This window comes from Geotrypetes seraphini, chromosome 13 (genome assembly GCF_902459505.1).
Source record: "Geotrypetes seraphini chromosome 13, aGeoSer1.1, whole genome shotgun sequence".
Lineage (NCBI taxonomy): Eukaryota > Metazoa > Chordata > Amphibia > Gymnophiona > Dermophiidae > Geotrypetes > Geotrypetes seraphini.
The window spans coordinates 5,971,116-5,985,071 of record NC_047096.1 but is presented as its reverse complement, the minus strand read 5'-3'; the positions used below and the strand labels follow the sequence as shown (position 1 = coordinate 5,985,071).

Genomic DNA, 13,956 nt, shown 5'->3' with positions numbered 1-13,956 from the left:
AATTAAGTATCAAAGGACAATAGAATAACAGATGTTCCAATGTCCTTACATCAAGATGACAGTGCCAGCATCTATTAGATTTAGAACTGTCTATCTTTTGCAAACGAACTGGGGTCCAAAAAATCCTATGCAACAAAAAAAACCATGTTTGTCTCATAGATGCTGACACTGTTTAAAAATATAAGAACATAAGTATTGCTATACTGGGTCAGGTCAAAGATTCATCAAGCCCAGAATCCTGTTTCCAACAGTGACCAAATCCAGGTCACAAGTACCTGGCAGGATCCCAAAAAGTAACTGATTCTATGCTACTTACACCCAGGGATAAACAGCGGCTTTCCCAAGGTCTACCTTATCTATTGACTTTTTCTCCAAGAACTTGGCCAAACTTTTTTTTTTAATCGGCTACACTATTTTATCTTATCATCCAGCAATGAGTTCCAGACCTTAACTGTACACTGAATGAAAAATATTGTTTCTCTAATTTGTCTTTGTTGCTCTTGAGTGTTTATTATAGCTAGCTAGCTAATATCAGTAGATCAGTTTGATGTTTATCCATTCCTCTCAGGATTTTATACACATCCATCATATGGTTCCCCTCAGCCCTCTCTTCCCCAAGCTAAAGAGCCAAATCTCTGCCTTTCCTCATGCGAGAGTCTCTCTATCCTCAATCATTTTGGTGGCTCGTCTCTGTATCTTTTCTAATTCCACTATATGCAGTGACCAGAATTACACAAAGTACTGAAGGTGTTGTTGCACTATGGTGTGATAAAAAAGCAATATGTTCCTTGTTTTATGCTCCGTTTCGTTCATGCATTTTTTTTTTTCTGTGCCCTGAGAGAACATTTCAACTTGATATCCACAGTAGCACCTATATCCTTTTCCTGAGAGGCGATTTTTGGGAACCTAACACTGTCTAAGCTATAATTTGAGCTCTTCTTTCCCCATATCCATCACTTTGCACTTATCCACATTCCATTCCATCTGCCAGTCCAGATGCTCAATACTCAATAGTTTGCAATAGCTTACAATCCACATGTGATTCCTAACAACTTTTAAATAGTTTTGGGTCTTCCTGTTCCCATTTCCAAATCACATCTATTAAGTATGTTAAAAGCACCAGTCCAGATCCCTGCGGCACTCAACTCTTCACCTTCCTCCCCCCCCCCCACCCAAAGAGTTTCAAATCCACAGCAACCAAGCGATTCCCTCCTATTGCAAGGCTTTGCAAATTGCTTTTTTTTTGTTTCATTCCTATGCATGGGCCATTTCCAAATCACACCTATTAAGTATGTTAAAAGCACCAGTCCAGATCCCTGCGGCACTCCACTCTTCACCTTCCTCCCCCCCCCTCCCCCAAGAATTTCCAATCCACAGCAACCAAGTGATTCCCTCCTATTGCAAGGCTTTGCAAATTGCTTTTTTTTTGTTTGTTTGTTTCATTCCTATGCATGGGCCATTTCCAAATCACACCTATTAAGTATGTTAAAAGCACCAGTCCAGATCCCTGCGGCACTCCACTCTTCACCTTCCTCTTCCCCCTCCCCCAAGAATTTCCAATCCACAGCAACCAAGCGATTCCCTCCTATTGCAAGGCTTTGCAAATTGCTTTTTTTTTGTTTCATTCCTATGCATGGGCCATTTCCAAATCACATCTAGTAGGTATGTTAAAAAGCACCAGTCCAGATCCCTGCGGCACTCCACTATTCACCTTCCCCCCTCCCCCAAGAATTTCCAATCCACAGCAACCAAGCGATTCCCTCCTATTGCAAGGCTTTGCAAATTGCTTTTTTTTGTTTCATTCCTATGCATGGCCATTTCCAAATCACATCTAGTAGGTATGTTAAAAAGCACCAGTCCAGATCCCTGCGGCACTCCACTATTCACCTTCCCCCCTCCCCCAAGAATTTCCAATCCACAGCAACCAAGCGATTCCCTCCTATTGCAAGGCTTTGCAAATTGCTTTTTTTTGTTTCATTCCTATGCATGGCCATTTCCAAATCACATCTAGTAGGTATGTTAAAAAGCACCAGTCCAGATCCCTGCGGCACTCCACTATTCACCTCCCCCTCCCCCCAATAGTTTCCAATCCACAGCAACCAAGCGATTCCCTCCTATTGCAAGGCTTTGCAAATTGCTTTTTTTTTGTTTCATTCCTATGCATGGCCATTTCCAAATCACATCTAGTAGGTATGTTAAAAAGCACCAGTCCAGATCCCTGCGGCACTCCACTATTCACCTCCCCCTCCCCCCAATAGTTTCCAATCCACAGCAACCAAGCGATTCCCTCCTATTGCAAGGCTTTGCAAATTGCTTTTTTTTGTTTCATTCCTATGCATGGCCATTTCCAAATCACATCTAGTAGGTATGTTAAAAAGCACCAGTCCAGATCCCTGCGGCACTCCACTATTCACCTCCCCCTCCCCCCAATAGTTTCCAATCCACAGCAACCAAGCGATTGCCTCCTATTGCAAGGCTTTGCAAATTGCTTTTTTTTTTGTTTCATTCCTATGCATGGGCCATTTCCAAATCACATCTAGTAGGTATGTTAAAAAGCACCAGTCCAGATCCCTGCGGCACTCCACTATTCACCTCCCCCTCCCCCCAATAGTTTCCAATCCACAGCAACCAAGCGATTGCCTCCTATTGCAAGGCTTTGCAAATTCCTCTTGCATGGGCCCAGGGAAACGCTCCCTCCCCCACCCCACCTCAGGGGGAGCCACTCTCTCCCCCTCTAGCGAGCCAGGAGGCCCCCGGCAGCCAGAAGAAGAGCCCCCCCCCCAGCCCGAGCAGCGTCCGGTACTCACCCAGCAGCTCGCGGCCGGCCTGCCTGCGCTTCCCGGGACTTTTTTTTCCCTGCGCTCCTTCCGGGCTCGCGCGGCTCAGGTAGGGCTGACGTCACGTCGTCCGGGGCAACCAGACACACCTTGGCCAGAACAGGGAGGGGGAGGAGCCGGCCGGGCCCTCGAGCCACTCTGGAGAGCCCCACGCGGCAGCCAAAGAAACAGGTCCATCGCTTGGCTAGTTTCAGCTACGGCTGGGCAGTATTTTAATTTGGGCCATAAGCTTTGACTTGAGCAAGCCATAAAAGGCATCTTTAGCGAATTATTGCATAGATATTGTGTAATTGTTCCCAGGGCTTGCTATTTTTTTTTAATTCATTTTTACATCAAATACATAATGCAAACAGAAGAACAAATAAGTACTATATCATATTGCACTCTGTTCCAATCAAATAATATACAGATATTAAATCCCACCTCCCTCCCCTCCTGGACACTCTTTCACAAAACAAAGGGAAATAATATTAATATATCATAACTTGCAATAATTTGTTAATGGGCCCCAAATTTCCGTAAATTTACTACGATGTCCCCTCTGTATAGAATAAATGTTTTCAAACTTATAACTTTGACATAAGGACTCCCACCAAAAACTATCATTCAAGTTATCCCAATTTTTCAGTATCATCTGCATGGTTCCTCCTGTCATGATGAGGAGCAATTCATTCTGATTTACATTTATAGGTCTCTTGGTTAATAATATCATTCCAAATAATACTATATCATATGATAGTGATAAAGGAACTTCCAATAGCGTAATAATTTGTCCCCAGATAGATTTCCAGAATTTGAGTATCAAAGGACAAAAATTAAGCAAATGCTCTAACGTCTCTATATCAAGATGACAATGCCAGCATCTATTAGATTTAGAATTATCCAACCTTTGCAACCTAACCAGGGTCCAAAAAGATCTATGCAATAAGAAAACCCAAGTCTGTCTCATAGATGCTGACGCTGTACATCTCATCCTGTTTGTAATATGGTTCTGAATCAGCAGCAGCACCCCCAAAACTGTACAGTCCTTTGTATGCTGGCCTAGAGATTGTGGACATTAAAGGAACATGAGAATTGCCATATTCATCAAGCTCAGTATCCTGTCTCTAACAGTGGCCAACTCAGGTCCCAAGTACCTGTCTCATTTCTTTGCAGTCCTGTGCCCATTAAGCTCACCAGTTTGTCCTTGACTAGGGTTTGTAATAATAAGTGTTTTCCACCTTGAAGCTCTTCTCTTTCCTATGTGAAATGGGTTGGCGGTCTCAAGCTCGGTGCATTGAGGGCATCTACATATCTCTAGCTTGCATATATCCCTCCATAATACTTTGTCACTAAAAGTGATTCCATAACATTCCACTAGAGAAGCTGAATTTCAATTACCCTTCTTGCCCCTGGTGTTGGATCCTCCTCGGCAAGATTCAGGGAAGCTGTATTATACCTGTTCTGTAATGTTCAGATACCAGACTCAAGGGCAGTAGATACATAGTAATGTTCAGGCGTACTGTATCTGTACCTTGTGATAGCCCAAACTCATGATCCATGTTACGCTATTTTTACCTGTTATGGGGCTGTGACGGCTGTTAAAATGCTTTCATGATAGAAAGCATTACAAAGAGGAATCGGGGCCAGTGTTAGAACATAAGAATAATCATACTGTTTCCACAGTGGCCAATAACCCAGATAATAGCAACATTCCATGCTACTCATCCCAGGGCAAGCATTGGCTTCTTCCATGTCTGTCTCAATAGCAGACTATGGACTTTTCCTCCAGGAACATGTCCAAACCTTTTTTAAACCCATCTACATTAACCACTGTTACCACATCTTCTGGTAATGAGTTCCAGCTTAGCTGAGTGAAATATATTTCCTCCTATTGGTTTTAAAATATTTTCCTGTAACTTCATTGTGTGTCTTTGTAATTTTTGATACAGTAAAAAACTGATTCACTGTACCTGTTCTATCTTCCCTCAGCCATCTCTTTTCCAAGCTGAACAGGAGGGGGCAAGGTGAGTGTAGCGGGGTTGGCAGTGGATAAGTCTTGCGGCAGAGTTTTGCACAGTTTGTAGGGTTTTCTATGACAATCGCAGTGTCCTTTAAGCTTTTGTGTAATGGGTTCTATTTTTCATGTTTTGCATATATCTGCTTTTTCGGGAAGGTGTGGCTCACTGGTAGAGCTTGTGCCTCTGCACCCAGAGGTTGTAAGATCAGATCCCAGTGCTGCTCCCTGGGCAAGTCACTTAACCCACAAGTGCCCACTGCTTTGAATGTTGGCTTTGAAATGTCAAAAGCCCCCAAAAGGCTGTAAATTTCAAACCCGGGGCTGACCATAGGGACCTTTGAAGCTCATTCAAAGCTCACTTGTTCTCAAACTTGTGCTTCTATGCACCTCGTTCCCGTATATCAAATGTCATTCATGAATTAATTGGTGCATGCATGAGAAGTTGGTATCTGCATGAACACTGCCAACTCTTTGGCCACTTTTTTGGCCTGTCCCCCCCCCCCCCCCAGCCGCACGTTCAGCTTTTGCAAAAGAAAAAACAGAAACCCCGCCGACGCTGTCCCTTTAAAGAGGAGGTTGATGACGTCACGGATCAGGTGACACTGGCGTTCCGAAGCCGGAAGCGTCGCCAGGGGAGCCGCCTGTGCGTGGAGGGCGGCTCCGGAAGTGGTGGGCTCAGGCTCTATTCGCCACGCTGAAGCCGATCAGGTCTTCTTTATGCTGTGCGTGGGTAGGACTTTGGATATAGCGCGCGGTTTATACGATCCGAGCGGTTTGCACGGGGCAATGAAGGAGTTGCAGTGGGAATCGAACGCGCAACCTCAGGGTGCGGAGGCAGCTGCTCGAACCACAGTGTTTGCGCGTCCAAATCGGGGGCACGGAGGAAGCCTCTCCATGGCCACTTTTCCCCTCTTCTGATGCAGCCATCTCTACCTTTTTCTCAAGGTTTTATTTATTTTTATAATTCTTTATTAATTTTCAAAACGTCAACAGTGCAATACAACAAATGCAACATATAGGGCTCCTGTTACGAAGCCGCGTTAAAGCGCCTCTTGAGCAGGCAGTAGTTTTTCGGCTAGCGCAGGGGTTAGCACGTGATGAAAAGTCCCATGCGATAAAGCCGCTAACGCAGCTTCGTAAAAGAAGCCCATAATGATACGACAAAAGCACATTCAACTTTCACACAGTCATAATCAACCATTTTCCCCCACCCACTCGTCCAAAAATCATTCAGTAAACACAAAAACATATATTGCCATAAAAACCTTACCCTATTCTGAATATTGATATCTTCCCACCCATTCCAAGTGTGAATCTTCAAAAATCAATTTAAAACATAAATAACCCTCTCCCACTCTTCCCTTCTTTACTGATTTTCAAGTAGTAACAATGCATTACATATGAATCTGAACATATAACAAATCAAGAAAAGCACTTTGAACTTACCAATAATTGAAAGTAATATTTCCCCCACCCCTTTATTTAGTCAATAATAATAAAAATGCAATTATTCTTCCAATAATCCATTCTTATTTAAAATAATAACCCATTCCCGCCCTGGATGTGTAAGGAAATCGGGCAAAAATAAAAGAGAAATGACAACTAGGTTTTACCAAAATTTTAGGTTTTATTAAAATTTGATTTAATCGCTTATCTAATTTCTAAGCGAGTTTACAATATATATAAAAAAAGAGCATGAACATAATAAAAATGCCATTAACAATACCATTAATACTTACAAAAAGAAAGCAATTACAAAGAAACATCAACTAATAATTGGCATATTAAAAAGGGATAAATGAGATAGACAAGCAGGAGACAAAAGGAAATAGGTTTAGAAATACAATTTGGATAGGAACAAAAGACAAATAAGGAAAAAACCAAAAGGAAAGGGATACTATAAAATTTAAATCAAATGTTAAAAGCTTCTTTAAATAAATGACTCTTGAGTAGGCTTTTGAAACCTTTGAGATTAGCTTCTTCTCTTAACAGTCCAGCTCTTCCAGTAAGCCATCCTCCTTCCAGCCGAGCCATCACCACTTCCAGACCCAGGCCAGCACTTTCACCTCTTTCTCTTCCCTTATGGCCTTGCATCAAAATTTATTTTCTTCCTCTAGAATTCTTCCCCCCCCCAGATCTCCCTTTCCCTGCTTCTTCCCACCAGTGCAGTGTTAGAAAATATTGTGCCACAATGCAGCGGTGCTTCTCAACCACGCTTTTACATTGGGGGCTGGACATGGCAGAGAAAGAGAGAGACACAGCGTGGTTGAGAAGAGCCGCTGCACTGTACTTTCTAAAGCTGCCACTGGAAGGAAGAAGCCATGAGTGGGAAGGGGCTAACACTGGCAGCGGGTGGTGGTAACAGAAAAAATGCAAAATCACGTGAAGGGAGGCAGGGTAAGACAAAATTAAACTATGGCACCTTTGTCCCCATGACTAAAATCAAGGACAGATGATTTGCCAAATGAGGGAGATTTGGGGACAGGGGTCTAAAAACTGAGGCCATCTGGTAGACCTATGCATTGGGTCCTGTTCATACTGTTTTCCCACTTTATGTGGAGCAGAGTGATGCCTGCATGGGGAAAGGGAGGTGTAGACAAAAACGTATCTGAATTCAAGAAAGCTTGGGACGAGTACTTTGGATCTCTGAGGGAGAGGAAGAAATTGTACATGGCCTGAGCCGGAGCCAGGTCAGGTTTTCAGGATATCCACCATGAATATGTATGAGATGGATTTGCATGCACTGCCTCCTTGAGATGCAAATCTATCTCAAGCATATTTATTGTGGATATCCTGAAAACCTGACCTGGCTCCGGCTCTGGAGGACCAGAATTGCCTACCCCTGATCTAGGTTATATGGTCTATTTCTGCCTTAATTTTTCTGTTTATTTGTGTCTTTTTGATAAACATGGAGAGGGGCAAATGCTTCTTATTTCTCTCTATATGTTGATTCTGCTGACCTATTGGATGGAAATTCTGTGGCTTCAGTTGATGTTGTACCTCCGAGTGCTGGTTGGCCCGGGAACTCGCCTGCACTGTAATAATACAATGTCTATAGATGTTTTCTCAACACTGACTATTGGCTGTTTCTTTTACTAGAAACATTATTTTGATGCTGTGAGGCGATGCCAGAAGCAGAGACACTGGTCTGGAATGCATCCCGCGATGGTGACGCCATTTTCTGAAGTTCTAGCCTCTGTTGCTCAGCGATGCCTTAGAATAGGAAAAAACAAAGGTTTCTCTCTGGCTTCCAGTCTGGATCTTGCAGCCCAGGTCCTGGCAGTGGACTGTGGGCTGAGGCCTGGCTTCCTTTATGACTACAATGCGGCAGGGGTAGGTCCGATTCGCAGCTATATGGAGGCAGTTCAGACTGCAGGCTTGACCCGTTGCCACTGGCACTTGCTGGTTCTGGCCGGCAACATTCTGATTCTGAATGCAGAGCGAGCGACAGCGTATCTGGAAGCGGTACTGCGAGAAAACATGTTTATTGTGGACGTTTCTGCTGCAAGATCATGCCCGGGGATGTGTGATCCACAAATCTTGGATCACATAAAGCGGCACATCATAGACCTATTAAATCATTTGAAAACAATAGAGAAGGACAGTCCAGAGATGATATCCGTCAGTGAATTGTCCTCGGTTGATTGGAACTTGTGCACGGTGTTCGGGATGCTTCTGGGATTCCCAGCCTCATATTGGTTCAGCACTGACAAAGGCTTTGAAAACTGTTTGTCGCTTACTCCGCTGCGGGTTTTCTCTGTTCAAGCTTCCTGCCCTGAAATCAGTGGCAGCAGCAGAAGATTTCAGCTGTATTCCTTTAGTGTTCCTGAGGCTCTGTGTGTCCTGATGAAGGAACACCTAGATGCCTGGAGTGAGAGTTTGAAGCATATACTCGAGGGCCAAACCAGTTTTCAAGATCTCTCTATTGCTACGGAGACTGTTTCATTAGCAGCTGTGGCGCTGTGATGACAATTTCCACCCTGTCAGTGAGAAGAAGCACAGCAGGAATGAGCTTCCATGGTTTTCCCTCCAAAGACATCTGTTGAAATTCTTTTGGAGTCACTGTACCAATAGACTATTCACTTTAGGCTTTTACTGTGGACTTTACCAACCCTTCCCCCCCCCCCACACACAAAAAGAGCATGTTTCAGACTGTGTAGAATACATCTGTTTGGCTTAGAGCACAGGTGTCAAAGTCCCTCCTCGAGGGCCGCAATCCAATTGGGTTTTCAGGATTTCCCCAATGAATATGCATGAGATCTATTTGCATGCACTGCTTTCATTGTATGCTAATAGATCTCATGCATATTCATTGGGGAAATCCTGGCAACCCGAGTGGATTGCGGCCCTCGAGGAGGGACTTTGACACCCCTGGCCTAGAGAGAGAAAATAAGCCTGATAGCATTTCCCAGTATTTATGGAAGGATTTTATTCAGATTTTATCGTCTGTCGTTTAAGATTTTGCATGGGGACATACCAGATTATATGTTGGATCTTGTGCTCTTCCCATAAGCTGCGAGCTCATGCACTTTGTTACTTCTTTTTATTTTCCCTCATTTAAGGATCAGCGTTCAGTAAAATTGTTTAATTCGGCCTTTGCCGTTCAGGCAGTGCTAAAGTGGAGAATGTTAATTTTCAGGAAACCTTTGAAAATGTTTTTGTGTTCTCGGTTTTGCTTTATGATTTTTGCTTACCGTTTGCGTATTTTGTGATGTAACTTATGGCTATGCGCACTGTTCTTTTATTTGTAATCCACCTAGAACTTGTTATAGTTATTTGTGCAACGGAAGAATAAAATGTTTGGTGTTCAGGAAATGTGGAATACAGCAATTATTAAATCTGCCCTGGTCATTTTGGATATCTTGAAACCTGACTGGCTGGGGGTCCCCTCAGGACAGGTTTGGGATCTATTGCTGTAATGTTTTATCCTATAGTAGATAGCACCACTTTTCATTAAGGGCTTTTCTCCGAAATGGTACTATGGAAGACACGGGTTGCAGCTGCTCTGCCTTGTGGATCTGGAAATAATAAAAGATTTTAGTCCTCTTTTTTTGCATTAAGCAGTTAGTAGCCAATTCCATTTGGGCTTCTCTATTTAGGTTTTCGGCATATCCACAATGAATATGCATGACAGAAATCTTGCATTCAGTGGAGTTAGTGCTTGCAAATTTATCTCATGTATCATCATTGTGGATAGCCTGAAAATCTGATGGGCTGGGTGTGTCCCGAGGACAGGGATTAGGGTTCGTTGTTAGTGCATACCCTTGCTAGTTAGTATATATTATACAATGAGCTGCTACACTAATTCCTTGATTTCAACTGAGTCCTAAAGGCAGAGGGAAATAAAAAAAAAAACTTGACCAGATTAATACAGAATGAGGAGCAGAAACAGTCATGACATATCAGGACTTCTCTTGAACAGTTGTCTAATGTTGTAAGTATTAGATTGCTGGCTCTCAACTTGGACTTGTAGCCCAGTTTTCTCACTTGTCAGGCAGACTGAAAGTTGGAGGGACAATGCCACAGTCTTGGCAGCCTTTTTCCTCCCTTTCTAGACTCGTTTGTACTAGCTCCTTAGAAGGATTGAGCCCGCTAGGTCCAAGTGGATTTGCCGTGCCCCGAATCAAGTTGCCCTTGAGATGACTTGTGTTTATATGTGTGTAAATATTAATCACAGATAAAAGAGCACATGCTGTTAGATTCTATATAGGTCATCCAAAGTTTTGTGTTCAATTCTGGGCATGGATCCCAGATCCATATGTAAACTAAGAACATAAGAATTGCCATCCTGGAACAGACCAAAGGTCCATCAAGCCCGGTATCCTGATTCCAACAGTGGCCAACCCAAGTAGTAGCAACATTCCAGAGCTGAGATTGTGATGTCATAAAACCTCGTTCCACCAATGCCTAAGAGCCAACCTGAGCAGTGAAGTCACAGTGGCTTGATTGCCCTGTACTTGGCTCACATAAGAATGGCCATACTGGGACAGACTGAAAGTCCGTCAAGCCCAGTATCCTGTTTCTAAGTGGTCAACCTAGGTCCCAACTACCTACCTAGTTCCGAAGTAGTAAAACAGATTTCTTGGACTTCTCTTTTAGGAAATGATCCAAACCTTTTTTAAACCCTGCTAAGCTAACTAGATAATTAGGTGGTGATAATCAATTATTAGCATTAATTGTAAGTAGCTAGGAGTTATGTGTGGATCTGCCCTGCATCCTATTCTATAACCTGCGTGTCTAATTTTCATAGCATGCGACTCCAAAGGGGGTGTGGCCATGGGAGGAGCATGGATGGGTCAAGGACATGCCCAGAATTTAGGCATGATGTTATGATACTGTCATTTGCACGCCTAACAGCCATTAGATGAGCGCCAGTGTTTACACTAACATATGGCAGGTATAATGCTACCACCCAAAGAGGTGCAAAGGGCCTGATTCTTGAAACGCAGGTCCCGATTGCAAGTGGCGATAGGCATCCTACTGCCCTCTAGCAGCCAATAGGGATGCACGTTTTTTGTTTTGTTTTTTCAATGTGCCTGGGGCAGGACGCCTACATTGTAGGCATCTGTAGAGACGCTTCGGGACGCTTAAGCATACCGAAGGCAGAGTGTGTGCATAGTTTTACCTGGAAGTGGCCTTGGGTAGGCTTAAGCGTCCGGTGCGTGTCAACGTATACGTGAGACAGGCATCTTAAATTCAGGCTTGTAAAATGCTGGCCTACATTTAAGGTGTCTGTCCGGGAGTGTAGACCTGATTGTGAATTGGACGGCGATGCGTGACTGGCATGCGATCTGCGGCCTATACCGGATCGAGCCCAAAATGTGCACTTAAACTAGTGCCTTGTAAAGGGTGTTCGATGCAGACAGCCTCTTAGAGAATACTTGCTTAGCACAAATCATCCCGTTGCTTAACTTTGGGCAGCACACCCTGAATTCTGCTTGTGATGCCCTGCATTTCATAATTTGGGACAAACAAGCCAACACAGTGGAGAAGAGGTTGGTGTGCCATTTCATTTTTTATTTATTCAATTTTCTATTCCTTTCTCCCAGGAGAGCCCAGAACGGTTTACGTGCATTTATTCAGGTACTCAAGCAGTTTTCCCTCTCTGTCCCGGTGGGCTCACAATCTGTCTATTGTACCTGGGGCTATGGGGGGATTAAGTGACTTGCCCAGGGTCAAGTTTAAGTTTCAAGTTTCAAGTTTAATCAATTTTTGATGAATCGCCTATTACAAATTCTAGGCGATGTACATATTACAATTTAGATAGAAGAAACTAACATAATAAATTCAAATTTCAAATTTAAAACAATACATACATGAGTTTGAGGAATAGGGATAAAAGTTACAATATTAGGGTTTAGTTAAAAAGGGAAAAAACAATAGGAAGGGAGTTATAAAACCAAAGCACCATGTAAGAAATAAATTTTAAATTATTTGAGAAAAAAAAACTGATTCTAAAAATCATAGGCATCTTTAAATAAATAGGTCTTTAAAAATGTTTTAAATTTTACAATATCTGGTTCCGATCGAATATACTGAGGCAGAGTATTCCACCATTGAGGGCCCATAACTGTGAAAATATCTAATCTTCTGGTCCCAATAATCTTTAATGATGGTACTGAAAGGAGATTTTGTTCCGATGATCGCAGGGAGCGTTTTGGTTTATAAGGAATCAGTGATTTGGAAATGAACTGTGGTTCATTAGATGCTAATGTCTTAAAAATAAGAAACAATATTTTAAACATGATCCTATGACCGATAGGTAACCAATGCGCATCTTTCAAGAGAGGAGAAACATGGTCAAACTTTTTTGCATTATAAATTAATTTTACGGCTGTATTCTGAATTATCTGTAGTCTCCTTTTTTCCTTGTTAGTAATATTTAGAAATAAGGCGTTACAATAATCAATTTTTGATATTATAAAAGAATGGATTAATATTTTCAAAGATGATGTGGTAAGAAATTTGGAAATTGACCTAATTTGACGAAATTTATAAAAACAGTTTTTAACTATGAGGGAAATATGATCATGGTACGAAAGCTTCTCGTCAATCAAAATACCAAGGATTTTAACCGAGGGAACCAAATTAATTGGAATGTTATTCAGATGAAAAGGTTTTATAAGTGTTATTTCTTTCTTCCAAGTAAACAGAATGGATTTAGTTTTGTTAATATTTAAGGCCAGTTTATTTATATCCAGCCAATTTTGAATTTGTTCCAATTTTTGGTTTATAAGGTCACAAGGATTAGCGTGGGTTTGAACCCACAACCTCAGGGTTCGAAAAAGCATCCGACCTTGTGCGATGGCTTGGGCCTGTGGCCTGCCTCAGGAGCCTACAATATATATATACAAAACACTAATAGTATTTTTTACATTTCTAAAAATTTATTAGTGTTTTGTATAGTATATTTTAGGCTTCTGAGGCAGGCCATAGGCCCAAGCCATCGCACAAGATCGTATGCTTTGTAGACTAAAATTGCACACCAACCCCTTCTCCACTGTGTTGGTGTGTTCAATTCGGAGGGTGGAGTTTTTCTCCTGGTTGTCTTTCTTTTTTTCATAGTTTGGGATCATGATCGGCATTTTTAAATAGGCTTCTGTCTTCTCGCTTTGCTCGTAACTAGTTTGTTGGACGATGTGAGGCTTCCTGCTCTCTCTTCTCTCCCTAGAGACCTACATAACAATGACCTTTGCTTTCAACCTTCATTTATTTTTGTATCCAGATGCTACAATCCAGTGCAATCAGAATTCTGTATAGAAATATATTAACACGTTTTTCAAACAGAACAAAATGCCAAAGAGGCTGAACAAAATCACCTTTATGGAAAACCCCCCCCCCTCAAAGAAACGAAACCAACCCACACGTACTATTTTTTTCCACATCTACAGTCGGCATTAAAATGGAGTAAACTTTGGCCCTCTGTGTACGATTGTGTCCAGGTTGCTTAAAAGCGTCGCCATCACGGTGGCTGTCGCCAGCACTAGGCAGGGCAACCAGCACCACCAGCAGCTTCGTCTCTGTGGGGAGAAAGAAGACCGACAGTCAGCTTTGTAAAGCACGTGGAAGCTAACGATGAGAGACACAAATCTGACTCGAGCAGCTAGAATATGCAAGATA

At 42.5% G+C, this 13,956-nt stretch overlaps 3 protein-coding genes across 12 annotated transcripts in view; 1 reads left to right on the top strand and 2 right to left on the bottom strand.

The window, feature by feature from the left end:
- The window catches only part of IRF6 (interferon regulatory factor 6), a 30,891-nt gene extending 25,602 nt beyond the window's left edge, over positions 1 to 5,289 (bottom strand). The window contains exon 1 of one of the 2 annotated variants that reach the window (XM_033917721.1): positions 4,790 to 5,289. The gene's annotated coding sequence lies outside the window, so the exon portion shown is untranslated. Of the gene's footprint in view, positions 1 to 2,807; positions 2,927 to 4,789 lie in introns of those variants that run through there. The other variant, XM_033917720.1, reaches the window with a different exon arrangement.
- A 195-nt stretch (positions 5,290 to 5,484) lies between these two features.
- C13H1orf74 (chromosome 13 C1orf74 homolog) overlaps positions 5,485 to 13,956 on the top strand; it is a 56,388-nt gene continuing 47,916 nt past the window's right edge. The window contains exons 1-2 of one of the 4 annotated variants that reach the window (XM_033917724.1): positions 5,485 to 5,558; positions 7,936 to 9,058. In XM_033917724.1, the coding sequence (XP_033773615.1) occupies positions 7,990 to 8,802 (813 nt within the window). In that variant the 5' untranslated portion in view covers positions 5,485 to 5,558; positions 7,936 to 7,989 and the 3' untranslated portion in view covers positions 8,803 to 9,058. The other 3 variants (XM_033917725.1, XM_033917723.1, XR_004536738.1) reach the window with 3 other exon arrangements.
- Positions 8,682 to 13,956, bottom strand: part of TRAF3IP3 (TRAF3 interacting protein 3) — a 41,124-nt gene continuing 35,849 nt past the window's right edge. For 5 of the 6 annotated variants that reach the window (XM_033917717.1, XM_033917715.1, XM_033917718.1 and 2 more), the window contains 2 exons: positions 13,707 to 13,856; positions 8,682 to 8,816 (listed from right to left, as the gene is read on the bottom strand). In XM_033917717.1, coding sequence (XP_033773608.1) covers positions 13,734 to 13,856 — 123 coding nt within the window. In that variant the 3' untranslated portion in view covers positions 8,682 to 8,816; positions 13,707 to 13,733. Of the gene's footprint in view, positions 8,817 to 13,706; positions 13,857 to 13,956 lie in introns of those variants that run through there. The other variant, XR_004536736.1, reaches the window with a different exon arrangement.